At 38.9% G+C, this 17452-nt stretch overlaps 1 protein-coding gene and 1 non-coding gene across 3 annotated transcripts; both read left to right on the forward strand.

Moving 5' to 3' along the window:
* Window positions 1-1835: 1835 nt before the first annotated feature.
* Window positions 1836-1898, forward strand: LOC115031357 (U7 small nuclear RNA). Its single transcript, XR_003836998.1, has one exon. It is a non-coding gene; the product is annotated as a U7 small nuclear RNA (small nuclear RNA).
* A 3778-nt stretch (window positions 1899-5676) lies between these two features.
* On the forward strand, window positions 5677-11771 carry LOC110296379 (C-type lectin domain family 2 member D-like). Of its 2 annotated transcripts, none has more exons than XM_021165050.3 (5): window positions 5677-5828; window positions 8067-8189; window positions 9119-9297; window positions 9776-9882; window positions 10862-11771. In XM_021165050.3, the coding sequence occupies exons 1-5, from the start codon at window positions 5762-5764 to the stop codon at window positions 11028-11030; spliced, it is 645 nt and encodes a 214-aa protein (XP_021020709.1). In that variant the 5' UTR covers window positions 5677-5761; the 3' UTR covers window positions 11031-11771. The 2 variants fall into 2 exon arrangements, with proteins under 2 accessions (XP_021020709.1, XP_029334658.1); XM_029478798.2 differs by lacking the exon at window positions 5677-5828 and adding an exon at window positions 5856-6141.
* The last annotated feature ends 5681 nt before the right edge of the window (window positions 11772-17452 follow it).

The following is a 17452-nucleotide window of genomic DNA, read 5'->3' on the forward strand; positions in this document are numbered from 1 at the left end:
TCAGAAGCTCTGTGGCTCCCGCCTGACCCTGACTTTCAACCTGACAGAATCTAGAATGACCCAAGACAGAAAGATGTACCTGTGAAGGATTATCTAGGTTAAAAGAGGTGTGAAGACTCACCCCAGGTTAAACCATACCATTATCCTAATACATACACACAATAGAGCTCAGCAAAGTACCGCAAAATCAGTCTCACTATACATCCACATATTATATAACAAGACAAAGTGGGATTTCTCCCAGGTACGCAAGTTCCGTGTAGTTGGAAGATTTTGAATGTTCTTATGATGAAGAAATAATGAATGTATGGGGTGATAGAGTAGGGACCCAATGTGATCATCACCCATTGTGTGCATGTACTGAAACATGATACCACATCACATGTATGTATACCATTATGGGTCTGTTAAAAACATAAAACTGCAAAAATGAAATCAGTTAATGCAGATTAACATACTAGTTGTCTAAAATAAAAAATAACACAACCAAATTAATAGATAAAAACTAAGAAAAGAATCTGGAAGTGACTTCAACTTGATAAAGAACATCATGAAACACCAATAGTAGCACCATATTCCATGGTGAGAAACACAAAGCTCTCCCATTCAGACTGAAAACTGGAAAAAGATTTCAGCATGTTACTGACTGAAAAATGCAGTAAGATGATTACATTAGTTTCACAACTCATTTCTGTGACAAAATAGCTGTCAGAAACAACTAGGCTAAAGATCTATTTGGGTGCACATTTTTATAAGGAGTTCAATCTATCAAGGCAGGGCAGAGTGTACTTCTTACCTCTAGATAACATAAGTTTGTTACTTATATTGCCATCTTGCTATGATTGAGGCACAATGGTTATGAGACATAGGCTACTGAAGGCATAGCAGCCACATTGAGCTCACACAATATGTATATACTATATGTATATACAGTGTACATATATATATATATACACATACATATATACACACACATTATATATATATATATATTGTGTGTATTCATCTATTAATTTAGTTGTGATTATATATATATATATATATATATACATATATATAGTGTATTTACTGTGTGTAATATATATATGCATACATATAGATGTATATATACATATATACAGTGCCAGGTCCTGAATGGCTGCAGAAGAGACTTTTTGACATAGATCCTGCCCCTGGATCAGAGCCAGCAGGGCATGGGACTTCATGAGTGTTGACTGTTACTGTAGGTATAAGGCTTGTTTGTATAATAATGAATATATTTTACTTTATGCTCCTCCTTCAGGAAAGTCCTCTCTGACAAGGATGATAACTCCATGATAATCAGAGCCAGCACAATTTTGGGAAGTGAAAATGTATCTTTGTGATGCTGAGACCTTCAGGGCATCCCTTAAGGTTATGGGAAAGAGCTTTTAAAACATGGGTTCAAGAATATCTAAACATGATTTCTCAACTATGTAAAATATATGGTGCAATAAGAATTGTATGAGGGGCTTCACAGACCTAAAAGAACAGAGGCAACTGAACTGATGAACCAGTTTGTCAGAAAGATATTAAGGAAGGAGATAAAGAGATTTAGGGAGTAGTGATCTCACGGCAAGATTCCACCCAGCTAAGCTTATTGCATGTATTTACAAAGGCAGGCAGATTTTTGAGTTCAGTGCTAGCCTGGGACAGAGTGAGTTTCAGTACTTTTAAAAGAATCAAGCAGCTAAGGTCATAAAATAATGATTTGTGGGATAATCAAAAGAGAACCTGGGGTAAATGACTGAATTGATATATAAATAAAAGACTGGGCTTTGTTGCACAAGAGAGAGCTACCTAGAAAGAGCTGATTCGAGAGATAACATCTCTTTTAGAATTTTTCTATCAGGTTTTCTGACTTTTTTTGGAAAACCCAAAAGCTATTTAGAGATTTTTCTTAAGCAAACAGCTGTTTCAAGCAGAAAGATATCTCAAATAGAAATCTATGTACAGAGCTGTCTCAAGCAGACTACAGAACTGTCAGCTTGCACCCATCACTGACTTCAATTTGTTTCTTCTGCTGCTCCCAAACATTCTTTCTCAGGCTCCCCTCTTGGAGGCTCATCCTTAGCAATGCAATATAAGCCAATAATAATGTGTTTATTACCATTACAAAGTGCTGAATACAATTTATAACTGTGTGTGCACAGCTAGCTGTGCAGAACTAAGACATCTGGACTGATGGCTTCTTTGAATCAGTTAACCCTTGTCTCACCAGCTCTCAGACAACCTTAAAGAAATTTCAGATCAATTTTTTGGTGATGCAATAATTGAAAATTGATGAGGACTATGTCCATTGACTAATGCTAGCAGTGGGATTTTGTGTCCTCAGCTACGAACAATGTTTTTTTTCTGCACCAACAAATCTAAACTGGCTTGAGACTTAAGGGCCAAAGACTTATATGTCAGAGGAGGAAAAAAAAAAAAAACCCACCCAATAACAAGTCTGCTCCTATGAATGAGCTTTGGATTTCTTTCCACTCAGGCTCCTCCCCTTCATCACTCCTTTCATCCATATTATTCTCATACTTAAGTATTCATCCTGTCTTTTAAACTTTTTAATGAAGTTCCTTCTGGACTAAATCACTGCTATCACTAGGACCTCACTGTGACAATGGCTACCTTGGCTAGGTTCTCCACTTTGGTTTCATCTTACTAAGTAAATCACTCTGTCTAATCAACTCAAAGATTTTTCCAGAAGTACATGGCAGTAGTCACTGGATCCAAAGAGTTCTTTTGGTTAAAATTCTACTCCTGCTTACATAAAGTCAATCTGACCTATGGACCCTTAGGCCCTAGGTCAGAGCCAACCTGTCTCACTCCATTATTCCTCTCCCACAAAAAGCACCAATGAGAGGACAGATTAACCACTTCCTTTTATCTGTTCTCAGAATCTGAAATGAAAGGTGATAACCTAGTACAAGAAATCTCAGATGAGAAAAAAAAATCTCCAGACTCAGCAAAACCATGAGAAAACCTGCCCTACAAGAAAATGTAGTAACAGAATACCAGTTGCTATCATCCATCCCTGATGGTAAAGAACACATCTAATGATAAAACTTTCCTCTCCAGAAGTTCCCTCTTTGCCCTAAAAAGCCCCAGTCCCCTATGCCTGGGCACTTGGTCTTTACTTCTGTAGGGAACTGCTGTCCCTCATTGTTCTGATTAAAGGACAGCCTGCTTCAGTTCTGATCTAACATGTACACCACCATAATAAATGTATTATGCAAATAATCCTTATTGCATCATGGATGTACATGCTTATATACTAATTTGGTGATTTTTTTTATTTGTTTACAAGCTTGTTTATTTGATATCTACCAGGCTGTCTGGCAAAGAGGCAGCTGGAGAGACAAGCATGAGTGCTGAGAACTGAACCTACTCCTTTTGGTTGGGAGCTTTAGGGCTATCTCTCCAGCACTCATTTCATATCAAGGATTTTCTTATAAGGAGCTCATTTTGGTGACATAAACTATAGAGAATAAAAGAAGACATTGCAAGATATTCTCAGCAGGTTCAAGTGTTTATTTTTAAGTATTATTAAAATGGTACAAAAGGTAACAGATTATATTGTATGTTCAGAAAACTCATTGATACCCATTTCTAACAGGACATGTAATTTTATGTGATTAATTTTCACTATATTGGAAACATATGTGAATGGATGTTAGCTATTTATATATGGACTGACAGTGAGTAGATAACCTTATTTTGCCATAGCATTTGATGTGTCCTATTTACCATGGCCAACAACCAGCCCACACCTGTGTTGATTTAACATTAAGTCTGATGTTGACTTACTGATCTGTTTTCTGTTTGGTGACATGGACTCTGGTTTAGTTGTCAGAGAAATATCAACTTGCCATTTAAAATGGAAATAGTTACTTTCAGTGTTTTTTCAAGTCTGTCAGCTCTGGGCTCCATTGTTTGAGTAGTATGCCTCATGAAGGTAAGATTATTTCAAAGAAAGTAGAGATGAATATATTGTAATTGTTATGATTATGATTATTAGAGAAACCAAGTGTGGGTTTTCTGTGACCACCATGAGCAGTAGAATAACCATTCATGTGAAGCATGAAGGTCTAGTTTAGCATAACTCAGTAGCTGGTGATGATTCAGACTTATAGAGTCTGACACCAGGAAGATTATTTTAGGCATATTTAAACACACCCCAATTTTAGACAAACATTTTCTAGTGGCAATTACCTCAACCCTTCATGCACAATAAAGCTTAAGACATGACAACACTGAACTCTTTGCAAAGGACTTGTGAGTTCTTTCATAAAGGTGAGTTTTCCATATTGACTACATGTGACATCTTCAGGGTCTGGGAAGGATCTGGTGTGGTTGTGGTCATTCAGATAGTGCAGAGGTCACCTTATCTATTAACCACTTCTGTTCCCATTTGTAAAGTACAGGTGACACCTCCCGTCTCTACCTCTCCAGTGCCTGGATTGCAGGTGTTGTGCCTCCATGTCCTTCCAAGTTTTTATTCTTTAACCAGCCCTACCTATTACCATAATCCTAGCCCTTCACATAAGATGTCACTTTTCACACAAGTTTTAGATCCATTCACTATGTTGGCAAGCAGGAATGGAGACTGGGGCCAGTTCTTGAAATAGGTGCTAACAGCTTTTGCACACAACTATTTCTTTCAAAAGGCAAAGATCATATTCCATATGTTTTTCTTAAGGATCATCTTCAGATCCTGGGACGATGGCTCAGTCAGAAAAGTGCTTGCCACATAAGTGTGAGAATATGAATTCTGTCCCTCTTTACCTACATAAGAAAGCTGGGCCTGGTAACATGAGCTGTAAACTCAGTTTCAGATAGAGACTAATGGGTCCTTGGAATTTGCTGGTCAGTTAGCCTAACTTAATCTGTGAGCTCCAGATTCAGTGAGAATCTGTCTTTAAAACTACAGAGAACAATATCTTTCTTCTGAGGACAAGATATTCAACATGCTTCCAAGATGAATTAACTGTGCCAGGTATTCTCTTTCTTCCCCTCTCCCTTTTTCCTCTTTCTCCCTCCCTTTCTCTCTCTCCCCTCTCCTCCCCTACCCTCTCCTCCCCTTCCCTCTCCTCCCCTTCCCTCCCTCCCTCCCTCCCTCCTTCCCTCTCTTCTTTCTTTCTTTCTTTCTTTCTTTCTTTCTTTCTCTCTCTCTCTTTCTCTCTCTCTCTCTTTCTTTCGAAATGTAAATAAGAAAATTGAAAAAAGAAAAAAACAACAACAACAAAAAAAAGAAAGGATCAGAGGTCCTTGTCACTGAGCCAGGCTTCACTCAGATGCAGGAAGAGGTCTATTTGTCTCTGGCTCAGGGTTCTGGAGTTAGAGGAAGAGGCCTCCCTTTTGGAAAAAGTTGAAAATCCCTGTGGCCTCAGTAAGGTCAGCTTGAGTTAAGTTTCAAAATCAGAGTGTTCTCTCTGAAAGAGAAAAGAAACACAAAGTAAACCAGAAGCAAACAGGAAAGTCAGTCTCCAGATGGCGCCAGTGTGGCTCCTGACCCTGAAATGCCTTTCCCACAAATGAGATTTTGTTCAGCCCTGAGCCAAACAAGTGTGTGTGTGTGTGTGTGTGTGTGTGTGTGTGTGTGTGTGTGTGTGTGTGTGTGTGTGTGTGTGTGTACAGGAAGGAGGAGCTACAGGATTAGCTAAATACTGAAACCTCCCCATGTATTTGTGCCTCTCAGCTTTCAAGTTTCAATCTTGTAGTGGAAACTCAGCTTCTCAGCTCTGAGATGAGTGTCACAAAGGCTTCCCTACCTATGCTCAACCCCACAGGCAGCCCGCAGGAGGGAGAAGTGGGTATGTATATGAACCAATGGGAGGAGCAGACAGGAGTTTCAACCAGGGCAGGAAGGCAAAAGAGCTGAACCTTGAACAAAATAAGAACAGAAGGGTGCCTGTGAGCCTGTCACTGTGGGTCTGCAGAGCAGGAGAATGCAGACGGGATTAGCTATGAGGTTGCTACATTAGTTATTCTATTTGGAGCATACAATACGCGAATAGTTCTCAGGCAAGAGAAATGAGCAGCGAGCCTCCTTCTAACTGCCAGAGCTGTAGCCACAGCTTTCTTTCTTTGTACTTAGTTTGCTAGTCCACTCGTCCCAGGGATCTGGTAAGTTACAGTCTGGTGGATTACACCAAATTGCTGTAGTAAAGGTTTGCTTTACAAGTCCCAGAGTAAAGGAAACTCAGACAACAGTTTTGCAATGTGCATAGTGGCAGAAGTTGCCTGGGAAGCTTGGAGCTTGTGTTTTGCAGATCCATTGTAATTAAAATAGAATTCTAAGGAGGTGGCTTGGGGTGGATTGGGGGAGGGTGAGGGCTGAACTTCTCAGGACCAAATCCTTTCTGTTTTGAGCTCTTGATAAGTTACAGAAAAAGAATATAATGGGGTTTCCTACTTCATTCTTCAGAAAGGAAGCAAAATTGTGTTTCTTGTGTTTCAAACTGTCTATGCTTCATTATATTGTATTCCTTTATCTTCCTTTTCCCCCTCATTCCTGTTTCTTCACATTAATTTTTTTAATTTGTGGAAAGAATACTGAAGTTTGAGAAAATAAGATTGACATTTATCAAAATACAAAATTCCCAACAAATGCTAATGCTTATCACTTAAACCAAGTATTCTGAAATAATAATAATAATAATAATAATAATAATAATAATAATAAATTATTATTACTGAGGATGATGATGACTGACTGATTGATTGATTGATTGATTCTTTGGCAAAGTCTCATACTTTACCCCAAGCTGGCCTGGAACTCCTGCTCCCTCTGCCTCAGCAGGATTGACTTTTTAAAATCAAATACTTACATATTTAGCCATTGGAAACATTTCCTGAGAATGTGGAGCTCCTGTCTCAAGTGCAGCTGTTGCATAGCTAGCTGCAGGCATTTCACAACTTCACTCCTTTGAAGCTGTAGCTTGTTTTATCATTGAAACAGTTTTTAATTAAGCTAAAAACCAGGTCAGCAATATTTCATTTCTTTGGGTTTTTTGAGAGATCATTTCCAAAGTTGCTTTTAAATAAAGACATGAAAGTTATGTTCGAACTGCTATGGAACACATTTGAATTTAGAAGGAGATCTGTGTGTATACAGCAAAATTCCTGTTTACATATCAGAAAGAAACAGACAGTATCAGAATTATACTGCTGTAAACACAGAGGATTATCTGAAAATCTTACTCTTATATCATATAAGAAATGCTGGTGTAGAACTCTAAATGAATAAAATTACCATTCTGATTTTTTTTTTGAAATGCCCAATATCCATAAGTGTGTTCCTTCAATCCCTAACTTGCTAAGAGATTATTAGTTTTTTCACATGATTTTGGTAAGCTTGATGAAACGCCCCCATATTTCACCCATTAGTTATGTCAGTGTGTTCTATTACATGTATGTGCCTTTATTAATTTATTTACTTACTAACTACTTTCTTTGAGATGGATTCTTACATAGTCCAGGTTGAGTTCAAACTTCCAATGTAGCCAAGGCTAGCCTTGTACTCCTAACTCCAGCTTCTGCCTCCCTGGCACTGGAAATATAAAAGTGTACCAACTTGTTTGTCTCATTGACTGGAGCAGGTGTTACACAGGTGGTTATGAGCTGCCCCTGTAGGAGCTGGGATTGGGGACCTAACTCCTGTCTTCTAGAAGAGCAACAATTGATCTTAACTCCTCAGCCATCTCTGCAGCCTCCTGCTGATTCCAGTCTGTCCCCATCCTTGACACTCAGTGTTGTTCTCAGTCCTAGCCAGTCTATTCTAATGGGACAAAAATCTATGGATAGCTTGGTTGTTGTTTGCTTTCAACCTGACCTTTACTCTTTCTGTTTCTTGCTTCTTCACTGGCCCTTAGTTCAATGACTGGAAGACTCCATGTTTCCCTTTCCTCTAGTCTTCTGTGAGTGATGGTCATCATTTATAGACCAGGACCTTCTCTAAAGGGGTTTGCAATAGGTGAATAAAAGCCAAATCTACAGAATCCTTTTTCCTTAAATGTTTCTTGAGGTTGTTCTCATATTTACATTTTCAGATACACTTCAAGGAAAATGTTTCAAAATCATCTGCTCTGAGTCTCCTGCAAAGTTTTACTGCTGCTGTGGAGTGATCATGGTCCTCACTGTAGCTGTAGTTGCTCTTTCGGTTGTTTTGTCAGGTAAGTGATTTATTCTCCAATTTCTATGGCATTCTGTTCACATTCAAATTGTCAGTTATACTTACTGACCACTGTGACCCAGGCATTGTGTGAAGGGCTCTAGAGAAAACACAAAGGAAGTTCCTGTTCTCTGGGAACTTAGGTTCCAGCAGGAAGATGCAGTGAAGGAACACACAGTCTGTGGTGTATACAGGAGGCCACGCTCAGCATCCCTGGGAAGATGCTATCCTGCAAGCTCTAAACAGAGATGCAGAGGACATAGGTCCACTTGAGGGAATTGTTCAAGGTAGAGAATAGGGAGAGAAAAACTCCAAAGAGAAACCTCATGGAAGGGTAAGGACAGAGAAGAGTAATATGGCCAGGAAGGTACAGTGCCTCCAACCATGACCCATGGGTTTAGTTACCAGGCTCAACTGCATTTTAAAAGTATTAAGTGGAACGTTTCTGAAGTAATGAATTTATAGGATTTTATTACCATAATATTCAGAAGAGTGCCATAAAATCTTGCACTGTCCTCTTAAGTATGTGCAGTCATCCTTTAGTGCAACATGTTCACACTGTATACACTGCCTACCCAAGGGTTCTCACTGCTATCTCAATTATCAGGCTGGGTGTCAGTAGGTGTCCCTACAGAGTGCTTGCTGCTGTAGCAATCCCCACTGTAGTAAACGGTCATCCAAAGCACAGAACGTGCTGTTATAGAAGTGCACTTCCTGGGAGCCCTACTGACAGTGAGCACCTGAGAGAATGGGACACAGACCCACGGTGGGAGGCCTTTAGATAAAGGCCCATCACACTCAGGAGAGGATTTCTACAGATCAGTTAGGAAAGTTACCATCAGATTCACACCTCACAGCTGAGCTCAGGAGGGTGTGCCAAAGAGAAAGAAGACCTACTTGTCATGATTCATTGTATTCTCTACATTTTAGCAACAAAGACAGAACAGATCCTAATCAAAAATACCTATGCTGCTTGCCCCAGAAACTGGATTGGATTTGGAAATAAATGTTTTTATTTTTCTGAATACACAAGTAACTGGACATTCGCTCAGGCCTTCTGCATGGCACAAGAGGCCCAACTAGCTCGGTTTGACAACGAGGAAGAGCTGGTAAGCAATGGGCAGGGATTGGTTTGTCTGTCTGTTCTGTTGAATATTATATTGCCTTGAGATAGAGAGTTATGGATGAGGCCTGAGGAAGGATCCCATCCCAAGCACAGGGAGACATGGGGAATGTGAGTGTGCGCCATTTGCTGATGCTTGACTTCTGACTGGAGCCCTGAGACAGTCAAGAAACACTCTCTCATGAAGTGCTCATAGTCAGTTGGAAGGTCAGATATGCCATTTTACTGAGTTACCTGGTGGTCATCAGTGTTTTCCCATATGCTGGCACATGTTGGGTACAGAAGGAGACAACTGATAATAACTGCAATGGGAGGTTAACCCAGAACTGTCCAGGCCACAGAGGAATGTGACCCTGAGTTACACCCTCCTGTTATCTCTAGAGGAAGATGTGGAGTGGAGAGACTCCAGGATCACCTGAAGGAAAGAGACACATGTATTCTTGGCTTTTTGTGTTTTATGACAGAATTTTCTAATGAGACTCAAGGCGAATTTTGATTGCTGGATTGGCCTGCACAGAGAGTCATCACAGCATGCTTGGAAGTGGACAGACAACACTGAGTATAACAACATGTATGTTTTCATGATGTTTTTCTTCCATTATGTTCCTGTGTTGTGATATGTGTGTGTGTCGTGGCTATGAGAGATGAAAGTCAATGTCATGTGAAGCCAACTGTACTGGGAAGGAAGAAAAAGAAAATAAACCCTTGCATGGTTGTGTAGCTCAGAGGTAGAGCAGGTGTTTACATGCAACAGCCAATCCCTAGAAAGCTCCACATTCCCACAAACTTAAATACTTCGGAGGTTTTCCTGTTTATTGGCGGTCATTTTCAAAACTTTCACTTAGTGTTGTTTTACTCAAAACCTTTACTCTAATGATGGTGTCTGGGAGTAGCTATTGTTTGTTCTGGCTCCACCTTAAACATTTCTGTTGTTGATAAATGTCCTGTGAGGGATATAGACAGAGCCTCAGATGGGCAGTGGGGGCTATGAAACCCCAGAAAGCCACTGCTGAATCTGCAAGCCTGACATTCACCACTCCACCATTTACATGGCTGCACCTGTTCAGGAAAGCAGAGACTCTAAGCATATTTGGAACCTTCTCTAAAGTCTTGTCATCACTGAGCACCCAAAACAGTCCTTGGGTTTGAGCTGTTTTACTGGGATGGTAAATCACAGACTCAGTCACATCCATCATTGAAGCCCTTAGAGCAATTTACTAAGTGGGCATCCCCATATATAAAATGCCTAAAAACAGAATTGAAAATCACCCTTGGTGGGGTCACTCATGGCTGCAGTTCATTTGAACATGACAGCAAGTACAAGCCCAATGCCTTGTACACACATTTCAGGATTCACCCTGGACAAATGACAAAAGAGTGGTGTTCAAATCCTGAGGATGTGAGACAGTAGGTATGAAACTAGTGCAGGTGATTCCTCAGGGACTCTTTGATTCATATTACCAAAAAGCAGTGGAGACTGGTGAGATTTCATTGCAGGAGCAAATGCAGTTCTGGGCTCTGCAGGCTTACTGTTTTTGGTTTCTTATCAGGATTCCCATCCGGGGAGAGGAAAGATATGCCTACCTGAACAACAACGGGATCAGCAGTAACAGGATCTATTCACAACGGATGTGGATCTGTAGCAAGCTCGACAGCTATAGCCTCCACTGCCAAACTCCTTTTATTCCTTCCTGGCATTTACCAAGAGATGCTTTTTAGCTTGTTATCTATGGGTGCTACTCTTTCCCCTATGGTCCCACAGTGCTATCAAACCGGAATGAGAATATTTCTTAACATCAGAAATGAAAACCATCATTTCATGTCATGCAGAGATTGTTCCGTGGTTAAGATCACTGACTACTCTTCCGAGGGTCCTGAGTTCACATCTGAGCAACCACATGGTGGCTCACAAACATCCCTAATGAGATCTGATGTCCTCTTCTGAGGTGTGTGAAATCAGCTACACTGTACTTTATACTCTGCAATTTGAAACATGAGGGACATTGGCAAAATGTATCTCTACTTTAATTTTCAATAGTCAAATTTCCAATTGTACTGTTCTAAGTATAATTATAATTAGTTACTTATCCTGTTCTAAGAGTAATACATTTTATAAAAATATGCCATTTTAATTTCACCATTTTATTAGATTTTTTTCACATCAAATGTGAGTTAAACTCCTTAAGCATTTAATACTTAATTTTACACTAGCATGTATACTATTGGGTCTTTTAAAAAAGTATTTAAAAATCTTATAGGGTTAGCTACACCATACTGATGAGTCTCAAAAAGGACGAAATAACAGGCTAAAAAGCCTCTCTTGAACTCTTCATCCTTTCTTCTCCCTCTTGGTCTTTTTAAAGACCAGGTCGCTGAGGAGAAAGAGATGGAGAAATGGGGGAAGGAAAGGGGAGAGGGACATGGGGGGGGAGGGAAATTAATAAAAAAATAAAACCAAAACACTACATTTGTATGGACTTCATTTATGCTTATTGCTTGTATGTTCGTATATATTTGCCCCACCTGTGCTGAGCAGACAATGCAGAGACAGCTCAGACAGAGATCAGACAGGACCAGAAGGGATCAGCTCCCTGCTTACTGTGAGTGGTGATGTGGATGCTGGAAATGGAGCAAGATCAAGTGCCCCTAACTGCTGAACCATCTTTCCAGTCTTCTTGTCTCCCTTTTATTGGCACTGCTGATCAAGCTTTGCAAAAAATAGCATGTATCCCTACAGTTTTTGTAATTTTCTTATAAGTTCTTGCCTAAATCTGTGACCCTCCTTAAGTAGCTGGGGTCACAGGTGTGTGTCACCACACCAGCCATTCTGCTTCTTATTATTAAAGACCAAGAACATTTTTAAATATGTGTTGATGCTATGCTTGCATGTGTGTCTGTGTAAGGGTGCTACATCCTCTGAAACTGGAGTGACAGGCAGTTGTGGCTCCCATATGGGTGCTGGGAATTGAATCAGGTCTAATGCCTCTAACCACACATACATTTTGAGTAATGTATTGTCTTTATTTTAAAGCCAGGCTTTATCATTTATTAGATGAATGAAAGCATATTTCACTCTGAAAATGACTTTCTCAGTCCCCCCAATTAGTCCTAATAACACTCTTTACTTCTAATTAATTTTACTTCCTACATCCAATAGAAAGGTAGACTATGTTCCCCGGGATGGTTCAGAGAAATAAATGTTTTATACCATTAGATTGTTTGCTCTTAATTTACAGAAGAAATGTGATAGGCCTATGAACTTAGCTAACCCAGTAATATTGTACACAGTAGACTCAAAGAAATAGGTGTACTAATATTAATTCCTATGATTCAGATTACCCAGGGAAATGTCTTGCCAGTGTCCCTATCTGATATTTATATTAACTACATGGTAAGTTTCCTTCCATTGCGCTCTGGAAATAATGCTGAAAGGAACAGCAACTTTTCATGAGCATTGGCCCTTCTAAGGGATCTATCTCCAAGATGTCAGTGACCTGTTCAAAACAGTCTCTCTCTCTCTCTTTCTCTCTCTCTCTGTCTCTGTCTCTGTCTCTCTCTCTCTCTCCATACATATATATACATATATATATGAATTTATCACTAGTTTAATGAATCATAACAGTATATAGAAAAATTTCCTTCCTTCCTTCCTCCCTCCCTCCCTTCCTTCCTTCCTTCCTTCCTTCCTTCCTTCCTTCCTTCCTTCCTCTCTCTCTCTCTCTCTCTCTCTCTCTCTCTCTCTCTCTCTCTCTCTCTCTCCTCTCTCTGTCTCTCTCTCTCTCTGTCTCTCTCTCTCTCTTTCTCTCTCTCTCTCTCTCTCTCTCTTTCTTTCTCTTTCTTCTTTTTTTTTGAGACAGTCTTACTATGTGGAATAGGCTGGTCTCAAACTCACAGTCGATTTTATTCGATATTAGAATGGCTACTCCTTCTTGTTTCTTGGGGCCATTTGCGTGGAAAATTGTTTTGCAACCTTTTACTCTGAGGTAGTGTCTGTCTTTGTCACTGAGATGAATTTCCTGTATGCATCAAAATGCTGAGTCCTATTTACATGTCTAGTCTGTTAGTCTATGTCTTTTTATTGGGGAATTGAGTCCATTGATATTAAGAGGTATTAAGGAAAAGTGATTGTTACTGCCTGTTCTTTTTGTTGTTATGTTTGTATGGCTATCTTCTTTTGGGCTTGTTGAAAGATTACTTTTTTGCTTTTACTAGGGTGTAGTTTCCCTCCCTGTGTTGATGTTTTCCATCCTTTGTAGGGCTGGATTTGTGGAAAGATATTGTGTAAATTTTGTCATGGAATATCTTGGTTTCTCCATTGATGGTAATTGAGAGTTTTGCTGGGTATAGTAACCTGGGCTGGCATTTGTGTTCTCTTAGGGTCTGTATGACATCTGCCCAGGATCTTCTAGCTTTCATAGTCTCGGATGAGAAGTCTGGTGTAATGCTGATAGGTCTGACTTTGTATATTACTTGACCTTTTTACCTTACTCCTTTTTATATTCTTTCTTTGTTTAGTGCATTTTGTCTTTTGATTATGATGTGATGGGAGGAATTTCTTTTCTGGGCCAGTCTATTTGGAGTTCTGTAGGCTTCTTGTTAGTTTCATGGGCATCTCTTTCTTTTGGTTTGAAAATTTTTCTTCTATAATTTTGTTGAAGATATTTACTTGCCCTTTGATTTGGGAATCTTTTCTCTCTTCTATACCTATTTTGTAAGGTTTTGTCTTCTTATTGTGTCCTGGATTTCCTGGATGTTTTTAGTTAGAAGCTTTTTGTATTTTGCATTTTCTCTGACTGTTGTGTCAACGTTTTCTATGTATCTTCTGGCCCTGAGATTCTCTCTTCTGTCTCTTGTATTCTGTTGGAGTTGCTTGAATCTATGACTCCTGATCTCTTTCCTAGGTTTTCTAATTCCAGGCTTGTCCCACATTGTGATTTCATTATTGTTTTTATTTCCATATTTAGATCTTGAATGGTTTTATTCATTTCCTTCACCTGTTTGTTTGTGTTTTCCTTTAATTCTTTAAGGGAATTTTGTCTTTTCTCTTTAAGAGCTTCTAGCTGTTTCCCTGTGTTCTCCTGTGTTTCTTTAAGGGAGTTATGTCCTACTTAAAGTCCTCTATCACCATCATTAGAAGTGATTTTAGATTTGAATCTTGCTTTTCAGGTGTGATGTTGTATCCAGGACTTTCTATGATGGGAGAACTGGTTTCTGATGATGCCAGGTAACCTTGGTTTCTGTTGCTTTTATTCTTAAGCTTGCCTCCCACCATATGATTATCTCTAGTGCTACCTGTCTTTCCTATATCTGACTGAAGCCTATCCTTCCTGTGATCCTGGTTATGTCAGAGCTCCTCATAGTCCAGCTGTCTCTGTGATCCTATGATTCCGGGATCCTGTGATTCTGAGATCCTCCGTGTATCAGAGCTCCTGGGAGTCAAGCTTCTTCTGGGACCCTGAGATCCTGGTGTGGCTATGCTCCTGGGATCCTGTGGACCTGGGTGTGTTAGAGCACCTGGTATTGGATCTTCCTCTGGGTGTTTTGGGATTGGCTGAGGAATTCATGCACAATGTCTGCTGAGGGCACCAGAGAGTGTTGGTGACTCCTATCATGTTCATGACACTATTGTACCAGTGGACATAATCATTATTGTAGTTTGCATGGTTCAAAGCTGGGTGTAATTGATGAGTTTTTCTCCTCTGACTGCATGCATAGTCTCTTTCAGATCCAAAACTATAAAGGCTTTCCAGTAAGAGTGAATCTTTTAGGTTAATACCAGTTTTGTTTATCCATGTTCTATGTCTCAAAAGTGTATTGTCTTCAGGAGTGGGGTCTTATTTTCAAGTTCTGGAGGCAGTCATGAGCAATGACAATAGCCTGTAATATTTGGGGGTATATAGGACTGCATTGTCCAACGCTTTTCTTATTAGATAAATAATACCCCATTGTGTAAATATACCACATTTTCATGTGGTGACCATCTAGTCTTTTTATTTCTTGACTATTTTGACTAGAACAACACTGAACATGAGTGAGCAAGTATCTCTAGAGTAGGACATGGAGTCCTTTGGATAAATGCCCAAGAGTGATACAGTTGGACCATGTAGTGGGTTGACTTTTAGACTTTTGAGGAACCTCCACATAAATTTTCATTGTAATTATATCAGATTTTGCTCCATCAATGACAAAGTATACCCCTTTCCCAAAATTCATGGCATCATTTGTTGTTGTTGTTGTTTTAATTAGTCATCTTGACTGGAATGAGCTAAACTACTGTTAATTTACACTTCCCTGATTACTAAACATGGTGAACAAATTTTTTAAAATGTTCCTTATTTTTTGTATTTCATCTTTTATGCACCTAGAACTGGGTTGTTTGTTCCTTGATGCTTTCTTTTAAAAATAATTCTGGGTATAGTCTAGATATACAGTCAGTTATACAATTGCTAAAGATATTTTTCTCATGTTGTATCCTGTCTCTTGGCCTGGGTGATGGTATACTTTGTTGTGCAAAGCCTTTTTTGTCTCATGAGGTCTCATTCATTAATTGTTGGTCTTAATGCCTACACTATTGGGGCTTCTTTCATAAAGTCCATTCCTGCGCCAATGAATGCAAGTATATTGCTCACTTTCTTTTTTATGTTTGTTTTTGTTTTTTGTTTTGTTTTGCTGATGTTCTTGATCCATTTGGAGTTGAGTTTTGGGTAGGACTAAATAAGTTTCATTCTTCAAACATAGTTATCCAGTCTGAAGCAACATCTATTGCAATTACTATTTTTTTCTCCAACATGTAGGGCTAGCTTCCTTTTCAAAACTCAAGTGGCTATAGGAATGTGAGTGTCTATGTGGGTACTTAATTCTATTCTATTGATCAATGGGTCTGGTTTTATGCCAGTTCCATACTGGTTTCATTACCACAACTTTGGAATATAACAAGATCTGGAATGGCAAAATGTCTAGCAATTTTTTGTTGATCAGGATTGTTTTGGCTATCCTGGATATTTTGTATTTAATTATGAAATTTAATATTATTTTTCCAATTTCTATAAAGAACCACACTGGAAATTGTGTGGGGATTGTACTGAATCTGTAGATTGTTTTTGGTAGGATGCCATTTCACAATATTAATTCTAACAATACATGAGCATGGGAGGTTTTCTAATCTTCTTGTATCTTCTTCAGATTCTATTCTTCAGTGTCTTAATGTTTACATTTATATGTTTCTCCTTCTTAGTTAAATTTATCCCAAAATATTTTATTTTGAGGCCATTATTTAGGTTATTGTTTCAATGACTTCTTTCTCAGTGCATTTTTCATTTGTATATAAAAGGGCTACTAACTTTCATGTGATAATTTTGTATCTTCATACTTCTGAATGCTTTGATCAAATGTAGGAGTTTCCTGGTGGAGTCTTTCTGTCTTTTATGGCCAGAATCATATCATCAGCAAATAAGGGTACTTTGACTTTTACCTTTCCCATTTGTATCTTCTTTATCTCTTTCACTTGTCTTCTTTCTCCAGCTAAGACTTCAAGCACTGTGGAGTAGGTATGGAGAGAGTGGACGTCATTGTCTTGTTCCTGCCTTGGTGGAAATGTGTTTCAGTCTTCTCCATTTGGATGATGCTGACTGTGGGATTCCTATTCATTGTCCTTCTTATGTTGAGTTTTGTCCCCTGTATCCCACACACTCTCTCCAGGACATTTATTATTAAGGGATGTTGGCTAGATTTTGCTTAAGGCCTTTTCTCCATTTAATGAAGGCATTATATGGTTTCTATCTTTTTATGTAATTACATTTATTGATTTATATATGAACCATCCTTGCAACGATGAAAAAAAGTAACTTGATCATGGTGGATGACCTTTTTGATGTGTTCTTGAACGTGGTTTCCAAGTATTTTATTAAAATTTTTTATGTCTATGTTTAACTTTTTTTAAATATAGACACATAATTCTGCGAACTTTCTTTTTATAACTTGTCTTGGGGTTTGTTTTGTTGTTGTTGTTGTTGTTTCATTTCACTCAATTCTGGGAATATTTAAATTTTCTACTTGATTTCTTGCTTCACTCAATTTTGTTCAGTTGTGTGTTGTTTAGATTCCATGAGTTTGTGTTCTTTTGTTGTTGATATCCAGCTTTA

Source organism: Mus caroli, unplaced genomic scaffold, assembly GCF_978045245.1.
Source record: "Mus caroli unplaced genomic scaffold, Mus_caroli_1 scaffold_7, whole genome shotgun sequence".
NCBI classification, from domain to species: domain Eukaryota; kingdom Metazoa; phylum Chordata; class Mammalia; order Rodentia; family Muridae; genus Mus; species Mus caroli.

What these genes read in the sequence shown, in the direction of transcription:
- LOC110296379 (XM_021165050.3), top strand. Translation starts at nt 5,762, where the DNA reads ATGAGTGTCACAAAGGCTTCCCTACCTATGCTCAACCCCACAGGCAGC. An exon ending in CCCGCAGGAGGGAGAAGTGG is followed by an intron (nt 5,829 to 8,066) that starts GTATGTATATGA and finishes TTACATTTTCAG; the next exon opens with ATACACTTCAAGGAAAATGT. An exon ending in AACACTGAGTATAACAACAT is followed by an intron (nt 9,883 to 10,861) that starts GTATGTTTTCAT and finishes GTTTCTTATCAG; the next exon opens with GATTCCCATCCGGGGAGAGG.